The sequence below is a fragment of the Protomyctophum bolini genome (assembly GCF_963924005.1).
Source record: "Protomyctophum bolini genome assembly, chromosome: 12".
NCBI classification, from domain to species: Eukaryota; Metazoa; Chordata; class Actinopteri; order Myctophiformes; family Myctophidae; genus Protomyctophum; species Protomyctophum bolini.
The window spans coordinates 11811184-11835214 of record NC_137873.1 but is presented as its reverse complement, the minus strand read 5'-3'; the positions used below and the strand labels follow the sequence as shown (position 1 = coordinate 11835214).

The 24031-nt window shown below is 44.6% G+C and overlaps 2 protein-coding genes across 3 annotated transcripts in view; both read right to left on the bottom strand.

Annotated features, from left to right (window-relative positions):
• The window catches only part of LOC308325887 (receptor-type tyrosine-protein phosphatase mu), a 219407-nt gene extending 205844 nt beyond the window's left edge, over positions 1-13563 (bottom strand). For both annotated transcript variants that reach the window (XM_080778633.1, XM_080778634.1), the window contains exon 1: positions 13098-13563. In XM_080778633.1, coding sequence (XP_080634759.1) covers positions 13098-13173 — 76 coding nt within the window. In that variant the 5' untranslated portion in view covers positions 13174-13563. The remainder of the gene's footprint in view (positions 1-13097) is intronic.
• A 6204-nt stretch (positions 13564-19767) lies between these two features.
• Positions 19768-23296, bottom strand: LOC308325493 (uncharacterized protein). Its single transcript, XM_080778004.1, has one exon. It carries the CDS (start codon positions 23010-23012, stop codon positions 22113-22115), a length of 900 nt encoding a protein of 299 aa, XP_080634130.1. The 5' UTR covers positions 23013-23296; the 3' UTR covers positions 19768-22112.
• Positions 23297-24031: the final 735 nt, after the last annotated feature.

Genomic DNA, 24031 nt, shown 5'->3' with positions numbered 1-24031 from the left:
TAACGTGTTGACTTGTGAACAATTCCAATTAAGCTGATTTTCATGCCATGATTTATAATGAGATACAGGTGTGTGTATGCCGTTTTTCATAAATGTGAGGAAAATAACTTCTGTACAGAAGCATCTGTAATTAGTGGAGGAGTCTGAACAAACTTTCATATGAACAGTTGAACAAACACCGGTAGGAATGTATGCAAGAATCAATATACAGTATGCCTATTGTGAAAAGGAACACAGAAGTTTGGCACTGACATAGGGGCACACAGAGACACAGTGTAGTATGCAGCAGAAACGAATTAACTTGTACTTATGAACATACACCTACACACACTCCGTGTCTAATTTATGCTCCCGTCGTGTGACAGTGTCATGCATGCGCCGGAGGAATCGGTCTTCAGGCGTGGGTACAGTTAACCTGTCAATGCTCATTACGACGCGTTTGAGTCTTTTGTTTGGGTTAATTATAGAAATTGAAGGCCGAATGCCGCATCAAGGTAGGACGTAGGAGTGGAGTCAGCCGATTGGTGTCACTATCCTAACAGTACATCGCCGTTGACAGCAGTCATAACAGCCACACAAATCTGCCGTTTGCATGAACACGATCACATCTGAAGGAAGATGACACCCGATTTCTGGCAACTTAGTGAGAGCGATATTTATAATTTCCACAGCTCAGTCAAACTTGGAGGTCACCTGTAGGGAAATACGAACGGGTTTTCATTCCAATGTGGAGTGCTGAATCTGGAAAGAGGAGGTGTGTGGTCGTGGTGGTGGGGGGGGGGGGGGGGGGGGGGGGGTAGTAAGACATTTATTTTGTAGACAGCTATTTTGCAGTCAATGACCTTCAGATAATTAAGAAGTCAATACATTTCAACAGTGAGATTGATTTTCATGCCAGCAATTAATGTCAGCCACGGCAGAATTTTAACTGTTGAAAATCTCATTTTGTCTTCGCCAACTCTGCCATATCTGCATGCGGTTGTGCAGCTGGCACACAGTAACTATTCACAATGTTAATTAAACTTGGAGAATGTACGTGCGTACACACAATCATATTCATTTAGGTCCATTTTAACAACTTAAAGCTGCTATATGATATGTCAACATTTTAATGAGAACGCTCCCCCCCAAAAAAGTAGTCTCTATGAAACATCTAGGGGCCACAATCTGCATTCAAAGATTTTCCTAGAAACTTTGTCATTGGTCGAAAAAAAACCTGTCGCAATGACTAACCAATCAGGAAGCATACAGGCAAACCGACCAATGACAAAGCTTCTAGGAAAATATTTGAATGCAGATTGCAACCCCTAGATGCGTCACAGAGAACATTTTTTTGGGAGCGTTCTACCCATTGCTGGCTGTCTGAATACCAAAAGAATAAAAAATAAAAAGGGCATTACATTTTTGACATATTATTTCTTATAGCAGCTTTAAGCCCTTATACCCTTACTGTCATACTACCCGAATAGCGAAAGTACAACATCGGCTATGTTTGCGATTCTTGTAGAGCAGCGTGTTGACCAGACCACACCATCAGTCTTTAGTCTGTAGAGCAGGTTCAGGAACCCACTAAAGGTCTGAGGGGCTTTGAGGGGGGTTCACACAGCTAAATGATTATGAGTTAGGAACCAAATGGACCCTAAGTTATGGGTTTGTACGATCAGAATTAACAGACAGATCACTGAGGATTTTAAAATGTAGATTGTGGTCCCCGAGAGAAAGAGAGAGAGACCAGGGATTTGTTTTAAAAAAATCATATACAATTGGAGGTCCTTGACAGGAAAAAGGTTAAGAATCACCAGTCTAGCCACCTGCATTCCAACCATGCCAGAAGCATTGAGATGCCCAGGAGATCACACACCGCTGGGGGTGAGCGCAGGGCGAGGCACACTCCTAGCAAACGGAAATAAAGTCTAGGTAGTGTGATGGGGTCACACACGCACACGCATGCACGCGCACGCGCACACGCGCACGCACACACACACACACACACACACACACACACACACACACACACACACACACACACACACACACACACACACACACAGAGACCTGTTAAATATTAGTCTCACATCAAAAAAGATGAAGCCTGGGCTTCAGGGAGTGAATTATTCATCCCCCTCTGTCCCTGCCTGGGTGACCCTTCCTCTTCAGGCCAAACCAACCACCGTCTCAACTGTTTGATGTTGCCTTCCCTCCCCCGTAGACTGGAGGGATGGCTGCGTGTGTGCGGCACCTCTGGGCCAAACATAAAGGCCATGCCGGTATAGTCGCATCCATGGGTTTAAAAAAACCTCAAATACGATGTCTAGAACATTAGACTTGCATGAATGAGATTCATTGATGTCAAAACGGTCACAAAAATATGGACCTTTAAAAAATGGAAAAGCTGGAAAAGAATGTATGCATAAAACTGAAGATGTTTGCACTTTGTGATATAGGCCTAGCATTTTCCAAAAATGTGGTCCAACTACTGTACCACACATTCAATATGGTTCTGGACAAGTTTGGGTGTCAAGGACATGATCATCCAAATAGATTTGTTCTTGGCTGCAGACACCCATTAATGCTCCATTAATAATGTGTTTTGTTAAAATGTTTCAAGATAGAAAATATTGTTCAAAGGTTGTGGAACTACAAGCTCACGATGTGCCATTGTGCCACGATGTGGCGCATTGTGAGCTTATACATCGGCTTATTTTCCAAATAGCTGAAAACTCTAAATCAGGCTTAGGTAATTGTTTAAACTGATATTAATCGTATGCTGGAGACAACCCTTGAACCCCCTCAAGGACACCTGGTGGTCCCCGGATCCCACTTTGAGAACCACTGGTCTACAAACAGGGGGCTCATAACTGTGCCTCTCCGTGGCTGCGATCCTATTAGAAATCATGGCCAGATCCAGATGAGGCAATGGGATATGAATCCCCCGGATCACCAAACCCCCCCCCCTTTTCAGCGATGAATATCATTATTTTTCTTCAACCAAAGCTTTGCTAGTGAATAAAATAATGATATTCATGCTGAAAAGGGGGGGGGGGGGTGGGGGGAACATATTCACATTAGCGCTTCTGGTTCTGGCTGTGCTCAAGGTTTTTCAAGTTATAATTCTTGAGGCTATAATTGTGTGGAGGGGAGGACATAAAGTATAAGCTGAACAAACATGGTAGGATAATGTCTATTCCGCTTCCAGGAGGCATATCTGCTCTATGAAAAAAGTGACACTAACACCAATATGATGTTATAATAAAATTAATAAATCACGATGCGAGTTGAACTTATGCTGCAGTATTTAAGAACTGAGGATTATATTATGTTTTTTTAAGGCCAGCTTGAAAGTGGTTAAGGACCTGATCTCAACCCTTTCTTTCACTTCACCCCTCCTCCTCCCTCTCATCATTTGTTAATAACGATAGAGATTTGAGACCCTTAGAGCATTAATTAGTTCAAACCCACTGGCTCTCAACGTGGGGGCCGAGGACACCCAGGGGTCCTGGAGGGAGTTCCAGGGGCTCCCCAGCTAAAGGATATGGAACCAAAAATGGTCCCTTTCGGGTCTGTAACACAGAGAGTGTCAAAATGGAAGACAAATAGATACACTACAGTCACTCATAAACAAATATATTTCCATCTTGTGTCGATAATCTGTTAATATGTCGATATAAATAAATAAATAAATAAAATGATTAAAGAAAAACCTTGCTTCTCAATTATTCTAATTTACCTACATGAGCAAGATTAAGTCGGTTATTGGTTCTAAATGTCGGTTTAGTTAAATGTTCGGTTAGTTGGCCACAACCCTGCCATTACTCAATCTCTCAGTCTGATAGCAAATAAGCCTCTACAACATTCACATCCAACCAACCAAACCCACCCCCACGGCCAGCTGCGTGGAACCATTACCGTCATGTCAGATTTCCACTTGTTTTGTTTATTCAGATGTGCGCGATGCCTGAAAACATGTGTTTTCAACCTGTTTCCGTTAGCAACGCTGAGCCATGCTCGCAGTCCTAATGACTCCTGTGGCCTGTAATTTCCTATAGCATGTGGCAAACTCTGATTACAGGGTGCGAGTCGAGCCTTAAGCCAGAGCATCATCTTTTCCAGTTATTGTTTTGCGTTTGGCTCCGTCTTCAACGCTAGGCCCTGCAGCTGTGTATCTCAGTAACAACAGTACTCAAACAGGCTGTGTTTAACACCAAATTGATTTAATACAGCACTGTTACTCCGCGGCAACAGCCCTTGGCTACTGGTTTCTAATGCGTTGTTTGCAGACGCATTATAGCATATCAAACAGGGTTCATGTTGACAATACTGGGAGGTGACATTACTGGCCTCCTGCTGATAATAGTCAATAATAGTGCAGAGTCCCCAGTTACATGAGCAACTAAAGACATTCGTAATAGACTAATAGCCATAGGAATGTGCAGACTACTATCAACAAATCTGTATTTGTCTTTATTGTGTACAACAAAGAGAGTTAGAGGCCAACCTTTTCAGGTTGATGAGGTTGAGAACTGAACATCCTAATGTTGATTTCACAATGCCTACTGGCTAATGGCCAGCTACTGGTAGATTTAACCATTTGAACACTTGAAAACATTCTGTTCACAACACACTTGACAAGTTGTGGCTAGTACGGTGAGATTTGGTGTAGAGGTGGAAAAAGTACATAGCCGTCCCCTGCATTTTTCAAGACATAATTCATTCACCATGGAAAAACATTAAACAGCACTATATACCACTTAAACTACATGGTTCGCAACGCAATACGTCGTGAGCTTGAATATGCTATTTTGGCATTAATATTTGCCCATTATGCCCAGAATAGAGAGGCTAGGTTTCATGACACGGTTATTAAAAAGTGAGTGAAATTACAGTTCAAGGCATCATTGTGACGGAGTTATATCTCTCTGTTTTCCCACAGGCTACCTCGGGTTAGTCATATAAAGGCTTTCATTCACTTATTATCATCCCAGTGTGTGTTCAGGAATGTAGCACGAGGGGAGAATACAGCGCATCCTTTTACCCTACGTCCTCCTGCTCTTCCTCCCTCCCTCCCATCACCACCACCCTCCTCCTCCTCCTTCATCTTCTGAAGGCACAGAGGAAGAAGAGAACGGGGGGCGGGTGCACCTCGGGGTCCCCGACAGCTCGCTCCCCAATGTGACCACCCTCCGCGGCGCGCAGCGTGTACAGTAATGCCATTAAACCTTCTGCCTCAGGGGAATTAGTCACGCGGAGGCTTTTGGGGGACGAGGAGGACGGGGTGTGGGGTGGGCGAGTTAGTTGAGGTGGGGAGGGGGGCGCCCATACAAAAAGAGAGCTCCCCCTTTGAAAGGGAGCCGGAGCCTTGCCTCGGGCAGGTCAGGGAGGGCTGTTTACAGAACAACAGTCTCTTATCTGCCGTGTGCTTCTCCCCGAGGAGGCTCCACTGCAAACAGATAACAACCCTCCAAATCGGCGGCGGAGTGTGACCGATAAGGCCATAATCAGGTGCATTCTGCTGCTTTGGGGATGGAGTATTGAGGAGAACCATTTGGTGGGGAGGCGATGTGTGTGCACGTGCGCGCGTGCGTGTGTGTGTGTGTGTGTGTGTGTGTGTGTGTGTGTGTGTGTGTGTGTGTGTGTGTGTGTGTGTGTGTGTGTGTGTGTGTGTGTGTGTGTGTGTGTGTGTGTGGAGGGGAGCTTAACAATGCACTCCACTGTTAATGGCGAGATCATACGGCAGCGGGATGCCTCAGGAGAAGCCATACAAATGTTAAAAACACACTGATGATAATAATACACAACAGTAATGATATTACTATGAAAATAATAATATGAATCACTGCCACCGTCATTAACATACCGTTATGATGTCTTATGATTCATACTCATCATCATACTTTTTGCAGCCAACATAACAATTATTGTTGAAATTTTAGTTTCAACTGTGTATTGCTTTATCTCATAACCATGTCTGTTTTGTGGCCTAATTTGTCAACTGGGATGGCTTCATTACCCAACACTTAAATGGTCAATGGTCCTGGCTTTTAGCGCAAGGGCAAACAGAACGCGACAGACAGAGCTAATGCAAATAACTGGCGCTCAGAACAAGCCGCCTAATGCATTAATGACTGGCTGACGCACGCTAATGTGACGGCGACAGATCCAGACTGACAGTAATGGAGAATATCGCCCCTGGTTATATACTCACAGGGTGGGGGGCGTGGTGGTGTGTGTGTGTGTGGGGGGGGGGGGGGGCACTATAAGGGACAGGGGGAGGAATACAATACACACCTGCCAAGTGGCTGTGCCGGTGACAGAATCCTAATGAATAGCAGGGCACAAGGTTGAAACAGTCAAACTGCCGGGCCCCAGACCCCCCCACGCGCACGCACACACGCACGCACGCACGCACGCATGCACACACGCACACACACACACACACACGTGTAAAGGACCCGAAAAATGTATTGGTGCATGGACTGCCATTTGAAAAGTGTGCCACAATAATAATATAAGAGAATATTTGTCAAAGTTTTAAAAGAATAAGATGTGTTAACACTGTTCAAAAACAGCCTAAAAAGGTGTTTCAACTGTTTCCTCATTCTGCAGGATGGGACCCCATAGAAGCCCCTTGTGTACCCCTGGCGTTCCCCAGAACCCACTGGCTTTTACTGTACGTGAACGAGCGGCTCTTTTGCATGAAACAGATTCTGTGCAAAGTGTCGGGTCGGGGTGCATTAAGTTATCACAGAAGGAACTTAGCCTCTATGGCTCAAGACTCGTCAAGAGACACATTTACAAGTACGTGACTTTGGCAAAGCAGCAGTGTCGCGCTTCTTTGACAGCTCCGGAATTAGCCTATACTTCAAGTTTTGAGTCAAGGCTGCGCTCACCTGAGGCGTGGTGAAGATGTGCGAGTGCACCGCTGAGATCAACATCAACTCACACCACACGACAGCTTTATAGTGGGCTATAAAATGAAATGGAACAAACACAGACGCTTCCAATGTTGTCTGTGACAATAGCAGACCTACAAGTTCACAACGTGCCGCAATACAACATGTTGTGAGCTTGTAAATCTATGTACTTTTACTGTATGGCTCTTGCAGGAGTCTAGCTGTCTAAGACAGTCGGTGTGTGTGTGTGTGTGTGTGTGTGTGTGTGTGTGTGTGTGTGTGTGTGTGTGTGTGTGTGTGTGTGTGTGTGTGTGCCACTTCCATTAGGCAACAGGCTACATGAAAAACAATTAGGTATGTTTTATCATTTTTTAAATATTGTATTGTATTTAGGAAGTCAATGGGGTTCTGATCAGGCCTTGCCCAAATTCACGAGAGTCATGTGTTATAGATACTAGCCCTGACTGTCTGATGTCACAGGCTGCTCACATTGGAGCCACACTGTTCCCATGTGGATACCGTAGAAATGGTCAACCCTTTCTTTTCACGTCATCCCTCCTCCCTCTCATCATTTGTTAATAACAATTGAGATTTGAGACCCTTAGAGATTAATTAAGATAAACTGTTTCCTGAGTGCAGCCTGGACAGCAGACACCTACAATGAATGCATATTTCTGTAAACATGATCCGCCGCATAACAAGTTGTTGTTTTTCTAAGCTTCTTTTTTTCAATGGTGATGAGATGAGAGAACTATTCATGCATGGCCATCACTCGCTCTTCCTCCTCTCCGTCTCTCTCTCTCCTTCTGCGACTGGTTTCTCTCTCTTTTCTATCTCTCTCCCTCTGCACCGCTCTCATCTGCCTCTTCCTCACTTTCTCCCATCTTTCCTCTTTCCCCCTTCTCTTCGCTCACACAAACACACTCTCGCTCTCTCTCTCTCTCTCTCTCTCTCTCTCTCTCTCTCTTCATTAGGCAGCCACTGTGCTGCTGGCCTGCGTGCGATTCATTAGCTTTTATCCTCTTCATTTGAAGAAGGAACTGTGTGTAATTAGAGCAGCTCTGTTTGTCCACCAATCCCTCACACAGTCACATCTCAAGGCCAATTACCATTCCACTGCACGTCTCCCCGATAGCATCGCCACATATCAGCCGCTTCAAGAATTAACTTCGCAACTATTATCTGCCTCTCAAGAATGTAAATAAAACTGCTTGCCAATCAACGGTTAACGACTGAATGTGGGGGGAAAGATGATGAGCCATACAGGAGACACAGGTCACACAATTACTTGTTCCTGTTGCGTTGGGGGCTTTCACAATAAATAAACTGGGAGTGGGGACAGTTGTAATACTAATAATAATTAGCCTATTATTATTATTTATAATTAATAAACAATAATCATTGTACTGAGCCTCATGGTGACCTGAAAATGATGTAAACAGGAAATGTGTCCTATTTGTAGATAGAGTGGTGTGCGTAGTAGGGTATATACAGACATAAATAGCATGTATACCGCACTAGATGTGTTAAGTTTGATTCACAAACAGTGTCCATGTCCTCGATGTCACGCTGCCTGCATTCAGTTCCTGGAGCGAGTATGTGTGAATGAATCACCCAACCAGACTGCCGCAAAGTCAAACTCAGGTCTTTTTGTTTGTCTTCAACTTCACGCTATACTATGCTATGCTATGCTATACAGATCCCAGCCCCTTCGTTTAACCACTTAGTACACTTAGTCGTAAGACGAATAGCTCATAGGCTTATAGATCTGCAATTTTGACATTGTTTGAATTGTTTGTAACTTGTTTTACAATTTCTGTCTGACATGGCCAAAATAGGTTAACCACTTGAACCCTAGCATACCTATTCTGGAGGGGAATGTTCACTGAAAGTAGCAGATCTGTTGCAACAAGTTGTGAGCTTGTGCAGTACAACTCTGGTCCGTTTCGCTAAGTATAGAGAGGGTCTAAGTGGTTAAAAGTGGTAAATTGAGGAGGCACCAATGCGGCCGAGTACTGGCGATACTAGCTCAACCCCAGGCTGCAGTGGATGAGGCCTGTAGCCACCCAGTACTAAAATTACCATTTACCAGAGAGCAGATCAGATATCAGAGAAAACTTACTTCACAGACAGAGTGATGTCATATCTCTCAATGTCAGAGAAACATCACAACATCAAAACCAGACACAGTTCTCCTGCACAAATGTAGACACTGTGAATGTCGTACATGAGGTACAGTAAATCCACGGCTTTCCTTCATTAGTATATCAGTGAAAGAACTTGGAGCTTTGTAGTAAACGCCTCAACTTCTGCCACACGTTATCATCAATCACCAGGGAGCTTTTCCCAATGCGGTTTAAGCACAAGAGAGAAAAAACGAAATCACTTGCATATTTAATTTCATTCTCCACTGGCTCACACAAAGCAATGCGCCACCCTTCAAGACACCTTTCAGGAAAAGTCTCTATTATGTCTGAGTCAGCTGGAGTGGAAAAAAAATACAAAAACAAAAAAGAAATAGGAAAAACATTTCATGAGTGAAAAACTATCTCAATTATTGCGAGACTTCAAATAAAGAGCTGTTTATCTTCCCGGGGCAGACGACAGCGTTGTTTTTACCCCTAGTCAGGCGGCATACAGATGGCAATCAGGATCGGTCAAGCAGGACACTATCGGTGGCAGTCACTCTGGGTTGACAAAGTACAGCAGCGCGCTCCGCAGCGGCGGCGCCGGCACGGGCATTATTCTCAACGCAGCACTAACCCCTATCAGAAAACAAGGCAGGTTTTATGGCCGGTGGAGAAGATGGTACACATAACAAAGCACGGCGGCTCCCAGGAATTTAATGTGCTCGGTCAAAAAGACAGAGTATTGATATCAAAGGCCAGTCGTGCCGGAGAAAAAAGCTGTCCTCATAACGCGGGAAAACACAACAAGCACACGACACAACAACCCCCGTGATTTATAGTGTTGTTCTTTTGTTGGGGTTTTTCCTCCTTCCTCTGGTTCTGAACTCGGAGGCATCACAGGGTGGAAAGAAATAAGACTATTTCATCTCGACCCTGTCATTGTGGATTAATATGTCGGTGTATAGGCCTCCTTGTCCATGAAATAGGTTATGTTATGTTGTTATGTTTTGTGGTTGAAGTTAAAAGGCATGGTGATGATAAGAAACCCTGTCACTGAGCCCCATAGGGGGCCCACCTGAGCCCTCCCTCCTGTGTCTGCTATACCTCTCATTGCCTGTCGGATAAATACAAAGAAATCACACCGGTGTGAAGTGAGGGGCGCTTTTGTTGGGCATGCTTAAAGCAAACTTAAACCTTTGGGGGGGGGGGGGGGGGGGGGGGTTGGTTTTTGAGGTTGCATGAATAAGACAAACATTAAAAGTCCATAGACTTGGCTGCCTCATGGCTGAACGCCAGACGCTGGAGGTGCTACCATTATCTCTGGAGTCATGTGATCAAATTCTATGTATTCTATGTATCAGTCAGATTTGACTGGTTCCAAAGTTTGCAGACCATAGCTGGGCAACCCGGCCTGGCAGAGACTTGTGCTCGGAGGAGCGCACTTTTGTAGTTAAATTAACAGCCATGATTCTGCTTTGTTGGTTACCCTCCATGATGTGATTATGAGTTATGCCTGTATGTATCTATAATAAACTCCAGCCCTCATGCAGCCCCTGCACCATTGTCTTGTTTTAGCCTCCACCTCTTCCTCACCCATGTGGAGCTAATCCATCAGCCAGCCGGAGAGGCTAAAACACACTCAATTGATTTCTCCCTGGTTTACATATTTACACCCACAGTCATGCAATTAGGACCGCATTTATCGATAGCCTGGGTACCACTGGAGGCTGCAGCGCAGACCGCTCCAATAAATCTCCCAATCCTATATGGGTTGCCACTGGGCAAGACAGATAAACCTCACACAAAAATGCGGTGGGAATTCTTTTTTTGTTGTTGTTTTAGCTTTTGGAGTGTAGAGGTTTCTGAATCACTAAAACTGCCTCCTGGCTGTTGATACCTCACTGCATGACTTGGTGAAACCTGTTCTCTTAATGCAAGAATTGTTTTTTTGTGTTGTTTACTTCTGTTCTGTGTATAACTAAGTGTGCTGCTGTTGCTATTGTGTGGATCCGATCAGATCCCTTGGAAGTTGGACTCTTGATATCAACACCACCAACCAGGTAAATATAAAGGTTGAATAAATTACACCACTGGCACAGAGACAGTTTCTGCACCACATCCCGTGCATTTCACTAGGGGCTGTTCTACCACATCTAGGCTATGATATAGGCATCACAATATGTGTGCCACACTGCCCCCTAGAGGCTCTCTGACAATTGCTGTTGCCATCCAAGGAATCCACAGCATCCTACATCTGAATGTCACACAGCATAATTTTGTCTCGCGCACCGGGCACACACACACACACAGCTCGCACAATGTCTAAAGTAACATGTTGGGGGAAAGAACTTGTTGGCCCCTGGCTGCCAACGGATACCGTGTTGTGAAGTTTGTGAGCAGTTGCTGTTGTTCACAAGATGATGCGTTTCTTTCGGATGCAAGCTTTGAATAGTATTACTAACATATAAGCCTACATTACATACTGTACATCACTCTCAACATGCATTCACTCACTGCACAGATATTGATTAACATGTAGCTTACCAATGTGTCCCTCCTCCTCACACACAGAGAGAGCCATGTTGGCCAGACCACTAAAATGACCCCTATTAAAAACTGTCATATATCTCATTGATAGTTGGCCATTATAGATTTGCTACAAGTCTACTAGACTACATTACAATTTAAGTGCATAATTTCAGCTCTGCTTACAACTAAAGCCCCCCCCCCCCCCTCAACTTAATTATAAGTTAGACTATTAGAGAGTGTGATTTCACCAAGTCTCAATATGATTAATTAGTGTATAAGAACAATGCAACAAGGAAAGTTCACAAGAAGTATAGGCTACATCAGTCACACAAAGATGTAATCAATTGCTGCCTGGATTTTGAAACAGCCTGCAACACATATTATGACGCAAAACTGTGTTGCGCAAGCAATTGTGTCTGTTAAAACAGCGAACCGGCTGAAAGTAATCACACAACTTTCCCACACATTTCAGTTCACAACAAAGCACCAAGCAGCACCATGAATGAATTAATTCCCGTTCTGCTCTTTGGCTTTATAGAAGTGTATATTTGTCAAATGTTTTGATGAATTGAACAAGGTGGACCCTCTTGTAAACAAGTGTAATGCTTTATTGGGTCGTCCACACCCAGTTAACAGTCTTTGTATTGAGTTGTGCATGAATTGTAGGCTACTGTATTTCTGCAAACTGTTAATAAATATTTCAATCAATCAATCAAACCACTCAACAAAATGTACACAGACAGAATGTGTTACAGAAAGTATATTGTTTCATTGCCACAGCCCACCCGATTCCTAGACCTATGTGACTGTCACTTTGAAACACAGCAGCTATAGGTCTAAAATACAATAACATGCTCTATAAACGAGCAGTCTATGCCATATCAAACCCTTTTGTCCATTGAGCTGAACAGAACAGACGGGTGGGTAAATGGGTTGCGAGAACTCTGCTGCGCTCGGCATTGTGCAGGATGTAGAGGCTACACACGGTAAAGCCTATAATGGAAGTTCTGTCCGCTGTAAATAAATGATGAACTATTAAAGCTACATTATGTCCGGCGTCCGCACATAAATGGCCACACACGTGTACAGCGCAGCGTATAATTAAAGTTCAATCAGGGTTAACCCATGACCAGGTGTGCTGGCTCAAACAGTCCGTATATTGTTAGCCTAATTAAACAGCCCTTCCTCGACACTTAAACAAAAGTGAGTACCTTGAGGGCTGAATCACAACAAACAGCAACTTAAGGTGAATGTAGTCTACAGTAAAAGTTATGCACGAAAGCGAAATCAATCTCCAAATCGCACCACGGGGCTGTGCGCCACGGTTACAGCGGCCAGCCGAGCCGTGCGTGGCCGCGGCGCACAGACGGAGGTGCGAGTTGGAAACTATCGATGAATGAATGAATGACTGTCTGTGTGTGTGTGTGTGGGGGGGGGGGGGGGGGGGGGGGGGGGTAATGTAATGTCATGTATTGCAATATTAACAGGGGAGGGCGATGTGCATGGAACACGCACGCGAATGCCAAAAACACAACGGGGTGATTCTTACCTTTATAAAGTTCCCCGCCGCTGACAGACAGGAGCAGGGTCATCGCAGCGAACAACACGTTGATAACTTTATCCATGTCGATGTCCAAAGCGTCGTTAACCCCCCCGTGCGTGCCGTGCCGTGGCGTGCCGTGCGTGCAGCCCACCGCGGGGTTAACTGGCAAAAAACCTCTTCCTCTTCTTCTTGCACAAGTTCAATAAATTATCTAGTCTACCTATAGAACACTTACAAGACTTAAGACACTGGAGCGTGTGCCGTGGCGTGCCGTGCACCCTGCCTGCCCTGATTTCCCCCCCCAAATTCGTGCGTCTGTGTGGGGCGTGAGCCTGGGCGCTCACACAAACACGGACAACTGGCACTCTCTCCACACACTGTCCTTTTCGACTTCCAGAATTGCGAAGAGGAGGAGGAATGTGAGAGTTGTTGAGAGCTGATGGAGTGAGTGGTCCCCTCCACTACTCCAGAGCTCTCCACGCCGCCGAGAGAGCGCCGAGCGAGCGTGGATGCGCACGGGGCGTGCGCGTCGGTCCCCGTCACTCCCCGGCAGAGGGAGCGCGCGAGCATTGAGAGTGTGCGTGGCTGGCTGTCTGGCTGGCACGAGCCAAGAGAGACCAGCCCCCCTCCTAGTCCTTCTCCCCCTCCTGCCTCCCAGAACTGTGGGAGTTTGTTTAATGAGCTGAGCTCTGGGAGTTTGGTGAATCTCTCTCACAGTGCATGGCTCTCAAAGTGGGGTCCGGTCTGGGGACCCTTCAGGGGAACTTGAGGGGGTTCCAACTTCCCGGGTAAGTAAGGCCCAGATTCTGTGTGATTATTATTATTTTTATTATAAGGGACGATTTACAGTGTTAAATATAATTGTTATGAGTCGAAGTTCTGTGTGGATATAGCTAAGCTTTAAGCTCATTTTCATCCGCAGTCCCTTTGGCAGGTCACAATTAAAACAAAACAAACAACAAACAAACCGTAAGAAACCAAAAGCACTGAACATCACACTGTGCTTGACACCCAGACAGTCTCTTATTGATGCCATGACTTATTCAGCCACCATACATCAAGCCAAGCAATGCTTTTTGAGAGTGCCATATTTTCATCTATATTTCAGATATTTTGACACCCTTTCCAGACACTGACATGTGAGGAGATACTTCGGGGTCTGACTTAAAAAGTACACGTCTTGAGTACACAAACGCACTGAAGGAGTCACATGGCCATTGTTGAGACAGAACCATGTGAACTTGCACTTACTTTGCTGACACTCTTATCCAGAACAAAGGATTTGACACAGAGCCCAGACCGAGGTCAATTTAGGGTAATAATCACCTACATATCGGCCAAACCAATATATTGGTCGGGCTCTAGTTTGATGCCTTGCTCAAAGACACTGCATCACACTTGGCTCAGGTATGGGTATAAAAGCCAGCTTTTTTTGGCATTTATTATATTCAAATGTCTCACAAACCTTTGTGTTTCCTCTCTGGGTAGATGCACGCAGTGATCTCATTAAAGCCAGATGGGGTTGACGTTCAAAAGGACCTCATTATTTAACAAGGCAAAATAGCATGCCATCATCAAACACTTTTCCAGTTTTGATGAATCAATAATGAACCTTTGGCTCGTTATTGGGGAGGCTGGATGGAGAGGTAAAGAGGCCAGCCACTGAGCCAGTGCCCAACAGGCCACTGGTTCAACCTCAGTCACTAACAGGAGGTGGTAGTCCATTGACCGGAGGCTGGCTGCTATTACATTTACCGTGCTTACCGTCTCTGCCTAAGTGCACTTGAGCGAGGCACTAAACCACCACACAAATATATTCCCTATTTTAATAAAATAGGGAAAATAGCAAATACACAGGCTAACATTGCAACGTGTTGTGAGCATAAAAGTATTAAATACTTGTATCTGTAACTAAAGGGATGCATGAGAAAAGACTAATTTGCAATTGCCTTGTGTACATTAACAATAAAGTAATCTTATATGCAAATATGTGTGTTGAATTTGCAAACATTGCCAGGATGTTCTCTGCAGCAATATCAAATGCAGGGGCAGCGAACACAGACTTATGACAAAGTCAACCAATGTCAGCCCCCTTATTGTTGTAGCGTGCATAAACACACACTGCAGTTTCATAGCAGCAGTTTTACGTCCCTAATTAAAATGCAGGGAGATTGACACAGGTCTACTTTTAGCCTCAAAATGACCTCCTGTTGTCAAGGATAAGGCTCCAGATTGTTTTTAAAGTGCACGAACACCACACGTGGGCTGAACAGTCCCAGGGTCGTAAAAACCTCGCATATTGTATCTGTGTGCGGTGTTTAGTCATTGTCTCAGCCATAGCAGTTATGTTGGCAGGAATGCACTAGACTAGCTCTGAAGACAGCTGTCATGGGAATTGGTGAAAATGTGATGCTCTCTAATTGGATGGACGGATGGATGGATCGAGGGATAGCATCATGGTTTACACTCGCAACCTCACTGACACAAACACACAGGCTTAGAGAGGAGTTGTTTGACTCAGTGTGTATGTGTGTGTGTGTGTGTGTGTGTGTGTGTGTGTGTGTGTGTGTGTGTGTGTGTGTGTGTGTGTAGAGACAGATTTGCAAGTGGAAATGTACATAAGTAAGTGGTAAAGTTTGTAAAGGTCAGGTGGTCGTGTAAACATGCACTGACCTCATGCATCCATGTACAAAAGCTATGTTTTGCTATGTGTGGCTGAAAGAAAAGAGAGGGTTAGGCTGATAGAGTTATAGGTCAAAACGTAAAGCTGGCTGGTATAGCAACACCTTCTTGTTTCGGCTAATTCCCATTGGGTCATAGCGGATCATCTGTTTCCATCTGCTTCTGTGAGCCGTGTCCTCTCTCACAGCATCTATAAATCTCCTCTTTGGCCTTACTCTTTTCCCGTTGTCTGGCAGATCCATCTTCAACAGCTTTCACCCAATGTACCCCTCATCCCTCATCTGCACACGTCCAAACTATCACAACCTCGCCTCTCTTGTTTTATCCCCAAACCTCCTTAACCTGGGCTGATCCTCTAATGTACTGTAGTCATTTCTGATCCTGTTAATCCTTGTCACTCTCCCCGTGAGCACCATGAGGCCAAAAGTTGGGGTAGAGTGACTTCCATGGCCTACTGGCAGCATGCAGAAGACATTTAGTGACTGGTCTAGCATGACTTCCATGGCCTACACCCTACTGGCAGCATGCACAAGACATTTAGTGACTGGTCTAGCATGACTTCCATGGCCTACACCCTACTGGCAGCATGCACAAGACATTTAGTGACTGGTCTAGCATGACTTCCATGGCCTACACCCTACAGGCAGCATGCACAAGACATTTAGTGGCACCAGTCTGCCAGATTATCTCTGGACTCACAGGCACAGACACACTGACACACTGGGGCAAAATTATAATCTCCAACCCGGCCTTCAGCCTGGCAGTGAAAACAACATTTCATTACCCTGATTGGACTGGGGGGCTTTATTGCTAAATTGACGCCAGGACGGGATAAAAAAAAGAGGATTACTTTTTATCCATGGACTAGTGACTGATCCATATCCTCATGCAGTGAATCAACTATTGGAAAAGTTTGTATTGACGTGGAGTAAGCCTGCTGCCCACACCAGCAGTGGAACTGACTGGGCTCTCACAAAATATGTCCTTGTTCTATATTTCCTCCCTCTGGGATAGCACAAAATCCATCAAATGTTGGAAGGATGAGCAAAATAACACATTGTAGTAATTGGCATAAGAGGTATGGCATCACGCTGTTTGTCAATAAGTGCCAGTCATCTCAGCGAGTGGGTAGATAAATCACAAATATAGGCTGCACTCCAAAAAGAGTCTTATTAAACATCTCCTCCTGCCAAACAACAATGATTTTGTCATTTCATTCCTTTGTGAGATTATACAATGCCTTTGGTTGTCAAGGCTCAATATAAAGATTCATGATTAGCAGGGGTGATGCTTATTTTTTTCTTTTTTTTGGTACTCTGGCGGTGAAAACACCTTTAATTGGAGGGCTGTTGCCTCCTGTCCGAAATATCATAAGCAAAGTTACTTAACCAAGAAAGCAGGTCTGTCATTTTAGATTTTAGCGTATATATATATCAACATACATTTTTCATAAAACTCTTTCTTTTTTTACGACTTTGTGCCACGCTGCAAACTTGCATGTACGGTACATCTTGAATTGTTTTGGAAAGATCTTCAGTTCTGGGGGTCCCTGACACAAAACATTTTCAGGTTGGTGCGTCCGCTGACAAATATATATTAACATGTTAGTTTGAGAACTAACTTATTAAGAAGACATTTAATAGTAGAATCGGCCTCAGGTCTTAATGGGTTAAAGTTAAACAGTGCCCACAGGAAATGTAATGACAAAAAACATCAATGACTAACTTCTTCCACAAACATCATCCCACAGTATCCTGTCAGCAGTAAGCCAATGCCCACCCCCTGTGTATTGTACACCCCCACTTGAGCAAGGCGAGCGCTGTTCATTGCAATCAGGTTGATTGCTTAGCAGAGAATATTGCTTTTAATTAATTGTCATAGTGGTTAAAAGGTTGTTGTTTCCCCTGCCTGTACACAAAAGGTCTTTTCTTAATTGGTCTGCAAACACCATGTTGATGTTTGAATGTTGTGTCAGTCATTTTAATTTAGCACTTCACTTCACCTTGTGTGTGTGATTTGATGTTGGGTAGTTATTTATTTTTCTGAGTAGCAGTATGATTATTTAGTCCTAAATATTGTTGCTTGTAATCTCCATATTATTTTTTTTAGATCCACCAGAACACAGGTTATTTGTTCCATTTCCTGAAAACTAACAGTTTTGAACATAGGCCTACAAGGTTTCCACCTGACAGCGACGATGTGACATGAATGCACACAGTTATTGTATTAGATCTATATCTAGGCATTCTCAAAACTGCACACACAAAACTGAAAACCTCACACACAAAATGCTAAACGCTGACTCTCCTTTTCCATGATGACTCTCAAATCTCTTAACTGTTCCCAAAATGGAACTTGCATTTTCATTTGGTACACACAGCCATATACCGACCTGCTCAAAACTGCTCAGACTGCCCAAAAGGGCCGCCCCTCCCCTCTTCCCAAACAATACTGTAATTTACAGTATAGGCATCATGCCCCCGGTTCCTGTCTGGCCAGAGCGCCTCATCAACATCACAGGCAATGTTCTCCCTGTCCAAGCAGCGTTGGAAGAAACGCCTTGAGTTGCGCATACTGTAAAGCCCTACAGGCGACTCACGTTGGCACAAGCCTCCTCCATGGCCTGGAGCAGTGTGACCTGAAAAACTCCTCAATAGGATTCAGGAAAGGAGAATAAGGTGGAAGGTAAATTGTGTCGATTGATTAGGTACATGAAGCAAGTTGTGCAAATTGTGCCAAGTTTTCGATTTTTGTGTGTAAACAATCGTGAAAAACTGTAATACTGTTGTGCTTCCTTGTAACACCCCAGAGTAATCTAGTATGAGAGTGGCGACACTAGCGTTGATTCCCATTGTAACAATTGAATGCGGAAGTGCTCATTCTATCTCAATGGGATAGTTCCGATGTTTGGAACTATAGCCCATAGCTCCTCGCTTTGCGGAGAGATCAAAGCATGTCGTTACTCTCTTACTAGATTACTCTGGTAACACCTAAAGCACCGAATTCAGGTCAACATACCCATGCAATATTTTTAGTGTTTTTATTTGACACCACGCGTCATGACCACTATTTAGGGCGTAAAATTATTCAGTGGCAGTTAATCCCTATTGAGTGAGTGTGTGTGTGTGTGTGTGTGTGTGTGTGTGTGTGTGTGTGTGTGTGTGTGTGTGTGTGTGTGTGTGTGTGTGTGTGTGTGTGCGCGAGAGAGAGAGAGAGAGAGAGAGAGAGAGATATTGCGTGTAATGGATGTAGTAACAGGAACCAACCAACAGAGGTCGGTTTAGTGCCCTTTCTATGTGAGCTTACAATGTGTGTGATTACTTCATGTCCTGTCATTGCTTAGTCTATGGTCCTATGGACTATGGTACAACATAGTCATAGTGTGTGTCTTGGGTGTTTTTCCAACTAGACCACACAAAGGAGAAATCCAGGACAAAACACAACTAGACCACTCAAAGGAGAAATCCAGGACAAGACACAATGTACCCTGAACCTGAATCAGCATATCCTGTGATTCCTGTCCCAAAATACATGTTGGCCATCATATGAATTGTTTCATAGATATCCCTTGTTCACCATTCTCCCCACTCCTACCACAGTAAAATTAAATGCCGCTAGAATGGTAGAAAGTTGTCTTCGTAAAAAAGAAAAAATAAGAAGTAGAAAAGAAAAGTTTGGAGCTACTAAAATACATTACAATACAATACAAAATACATTAGAATGAAGACAATTCCTTTCTACCATTCTAGCTGCATTTTTACTCTGGGAAGGGTTGAGAAAATGGAGAACAGGGGGCATATGAAACAATTCAAACAATTATAGGCTGTTTCATAGGTACATGTTTTGGTCTGGATTTCCCCTTCAATGACACTTCACAGAGAACATATAAAACCATTTCATATGTAAAGTGAACGTAAAAGGAAAACAATAAGTAAAAAACAAGATTTAGAAGGTAGTCGAGTAATAAGTGGAGAGAAAATTATTGCAAACACAATTATTCATCTCAGTGATGATGGAAACCAGCTTACTTTATTGCACTTTGCCTATAATTTACATCATCGTACAACCATACTGCTCACTCAAAAATAAAATAAAATCAAAGTGCTTAAATGATTTCCTTATTTTTTTCCACTTGAAATGTTTCAATTACACGGCTGTACACTGACTGAAGTATAAGACTTCAACATCTCCTACCATCAGTCCCTAGCTCTCCCAAAGTGATTCTGCCATCCTGGTGCCATAAAGGCAACCAGCTGTGACTGGTTCAAAGAGTGTGCTTCTGCACCTGAACGTGCTTTAATAAAATGTAAAATCCTCTGTGTTAATTAGTGAGTGAGTGTACAAATGCAACCAAATTGGCCCATAAGGGTATATTTGGATCCATTTACACTCTCATTTCCATGCATTTGTACACACTCATTTCATTCCGAACTACAAATGGATAAATTAATACAGAGTATATTTTTTACAGTGTAGGCTACTCTTTTTCAACACTGCCCTGATTCATTCATGTAATTAAACAGACTCACACCTGGATTGAAGCTGGCTGCCCAGCGCAACCACTTTCCTCTGTTATTGGCCAGGGGAGCCGTATGTGGTTAACTATCTTGCTCCCAGGCACTACTAACTAAAGTTCTTTTTATGCACACTTAAAACTTTTTTATGTCAGGGGCCACCAAATTGACATGACGATTTGGACACACACTATTTGAAATTATTCTGTCCTAGGAACCATTCTCGTTTAAATGTCTCACACTGTACATTGAACAACATTGTTTGAACTGCGAAATCAGACTAAGTGATGTGAGGATCCAGTTGGCATGGTTACAACGTGCTACAGCCTACAGCCTACAGCCAAGAACTATTTATCAATATTTCAAGAATGTCTCGTTGTTTTTACCAGCCAAACATCTTTTTTGGAATATAATGAAGATTTTCTTTCAAAATGACTGGTGGTGGTGGAGAGAAAACCAAGGTCTTGCAAAACATACATACACTGTGGCTATAGAGCTATTGTTTGGCCTCATTAAAAGTTCTCAGTTGCAAATGTGCGGCGGTCTTTTTTTACTAATTGTCAGTCATTTCCAAGAGGAGCATGCTGCTGACCTGCAGCAGGCTATTATAACGGAGTGGAACATTTAATCACAGATTAGGCCCCTGTTTTACTTCGGATCTTTAAATCCCCCCCACCTCTTGTTCTTTCCACTAGCTTTCCACTAGGCCTGATCCTCGTGACCTAGCTGTGACCGAAAGTGGTAAGCTGTGACTGAACTCGCCCCCCACATATGCTACACAGTCCATTCTTGCACTGCCACGGGGGGCAGACTGGGTCAACTGGGTAATAGTCATGCCTCCAAATCCAGACCTGTGAATTTGTGAGTTGCCCTATCGACCTTGCTGTGGATTAACAAATGGACTTGGCACAGGACCTCACACTTTTAGTTTTTTAAGAACCATCAATTCAAGCTACGTTTTCAACATGCTAAGTAACCGCTTGCTGAAACCTGAAACCAGTTTGCTTTGGGCCCGAGCTACGGAGAGAGACAGACACTCCCATAGACTTCAGTTGTAAATGAAGAATGTTATAAATAATATATCAAAATCACCATTCAATCATTTATTACCTAAACCAACTTAAAGTTGATTTGGAACATTTCAGTGTTGATAAGACACGTACGATGCATGAACCACGTGTCGTGAACGCATCTTCTTTGGGTTTTGGTGGTGAAACATGAGGCCTGTCAGGCTGTCACATTTGCCTGTTTGAATATTCATAGCTCCAGAATTTCTCAATGAGATAGAAAGCTTTATGTGCCTCCACACCCTTTTCAGATGTTCTGTTTTTTACTTTTCATGTCAAACAACATGTTAACCATAGCAGAGCCCTGGCCCCTGCCCATAACAGACACGTTTAAAAGAATGGTAGGTTTGTATGCAGTCCCATTACCACACCTGGATCTTCCACCTTTGAGAGATATTGCATTTGTTGGCAAGAGAACTCTTGTCCATTATTTGCTTCGATATCCAAAGAAAAACAAAAAAATCCTATGTGTAGGAATAATTAATCTGTACAGTATTTGTCTTGAGAGCATCAAGTGTGATTCACAGCCCACAGACAAATTGCTTTGACATCTCTAATAATTACCGCACGCACACGCACGCACACACACACGCACGCACACACACACACACACAGACCTATGTAACTTTACTGTGTATAAATATACATGTACCCTTGCATGTCCCCGTACTCATTTAGCACACAAGCACATACTGTATACACTTGCACACGCACACACACACACACGCACGCACACACACAGAGAGAGAGGGGGCGCCTCACGAGGGCTTGAGGTAGTTATAGAGGGCACCGAGCCCTCCTTGAAGCACCTCCTGGATGTTCTTCATCAGGGGGTTGTGAACTATATGGAGACCTTTGTCCATGGGGTGACAGGCCAGCTTCCCCAGTCTGCTCAGCAGGTACATCTCCATCGGCACGTTCTGCAGGTCATTGAAGTCCACGTTAAGGAGTTCCAGGGAGTCCAGGAAGCACAGCGTCTTGGGAAGGCTGTGGAGGCTGTTCCCCTCCACGATGAGGATCTTCAGGTTGACCAGGTCCTGGATCTGGTCCGCGATTACCTCCAGGCGGTTGCAGGCCAAGTGTAGGAACTCCAGACCCTTCATTTGGTAGATGCAGGTGGGGATGTGCTCTATGCGGTTGTGGCTGAGGTTGAGCTTGGTCAGGTTGCACATGGATGACAGGCTTCCGGGGAGGCTGGCGATCTGGTTGTTGGCCAGGCTGAGCACCTCCAGCCGGGTGCATTTGCCCAGCTCTTCGGGCACCTCGCTCAGGCGGTTGCGGTAGGCGAATAGCACGCGCAGCTTCTTCAGGAGGCCAATCTCCGGAGGCAGGCAGGACAGGTTGTTCCCCCAGATGTTGAGGATCACAAGATTGTCTAGGGCACCCACAGTGGGTGGGACGCTGCCCAGGCAGTTCAGGGACAAGTTGAGTTTCTCCAGCTCCCGGAGCTCCCACAGCTCCGCTGGGATCTCGTCTAGCCCCCGCTGGGCCAGACTGAGGGTGCAGTAACCAAAGTGCATGCTGGCATTTTTGCGGAACCTCTCGGCCGCAGAGGACACAGTGGGGAGCTCGTCCTTGCACATGCTCTTTCTCGTACTGCCATCACTCCCATCGCTCAGTTCCTCTCGGGAGAAACTTCGGGAGTGCTTCCCGCCCATGGTGCTCCTTACCTGCGTCGATGCCTCTTTATCTTCCGAGTGACAAGCCGCGTCGTCAGCACGGGTTCATGCGAATCTTCGACACTTGTGAAGCACAAAGCGTTGCTGATTGTTGTCCGGTGTTCCTGAACGACCCAACGATGGCATGTTCAGTGTGACTGTCGGGGTGGCATCTGGGGCCGCCTGGCGTGGTTGTCGTATCTTCAGATTGGATGGTAGCGGTTATGGCAGAAGTCCTGGATGGGTTTTGGCCGGAGCAGAGTTGAATGTGCACTGTGTGTTCCAACTGTGTTCCAGCATGCTGTAACAGGGCAGCACATAGAACAACTGTCTGCCTTATTGAATTTCATCCCCCAGCTGGTGCTGTCACTTAGCACGGCACACTCTCTTGAAGCCCTGAGTCGTACTTTGTCGCACGGCAGTGTCGCGCGGCCAAAATAGCAAACCTGCAAGCTCATGGCGTGTTGCGGACGCAGCACGGCGTGAGCTTGTAGGTCTGGTATTAACGCGGCGCAACACAGTCATGCAACGAAGTATAGATCATAAAGAGAGTGCTGGGGATTGGCTCCTGGAAGAGGTCAATCAAGTGAAGTCACTGTCTCTCTATCTCTATGTCTCTCTCTCTCTTTCTCTCTCTCATACACACATACTGTACACACAGGTATCTCACATATGCACGGATGCAAACACACACACACACACACACACACACACACACACACACACAGATTTACATGTGATACGTGTGAGGACTTGTCATAACTCAGAAGTTACACCTACTGTCCTTTCCAAGTGTGTCACATTTAATGTATACTTAAAATGATTCACATATTTAACATGCAAACAAAACATTTCTTTCTCTCTACAAGACTCGTATATGAGTCAGTCTCTCTCTGTCTGTCTGTCTGTCTGTCTGTCTGTCTGTCTGTCTGTCTGTCTGTCTTTATACGCACACTCTTGTCGTCACAACTTAAATTGTCACGAGGCTGTCAGCTATGAAAACATTGAATCAGCGCTCG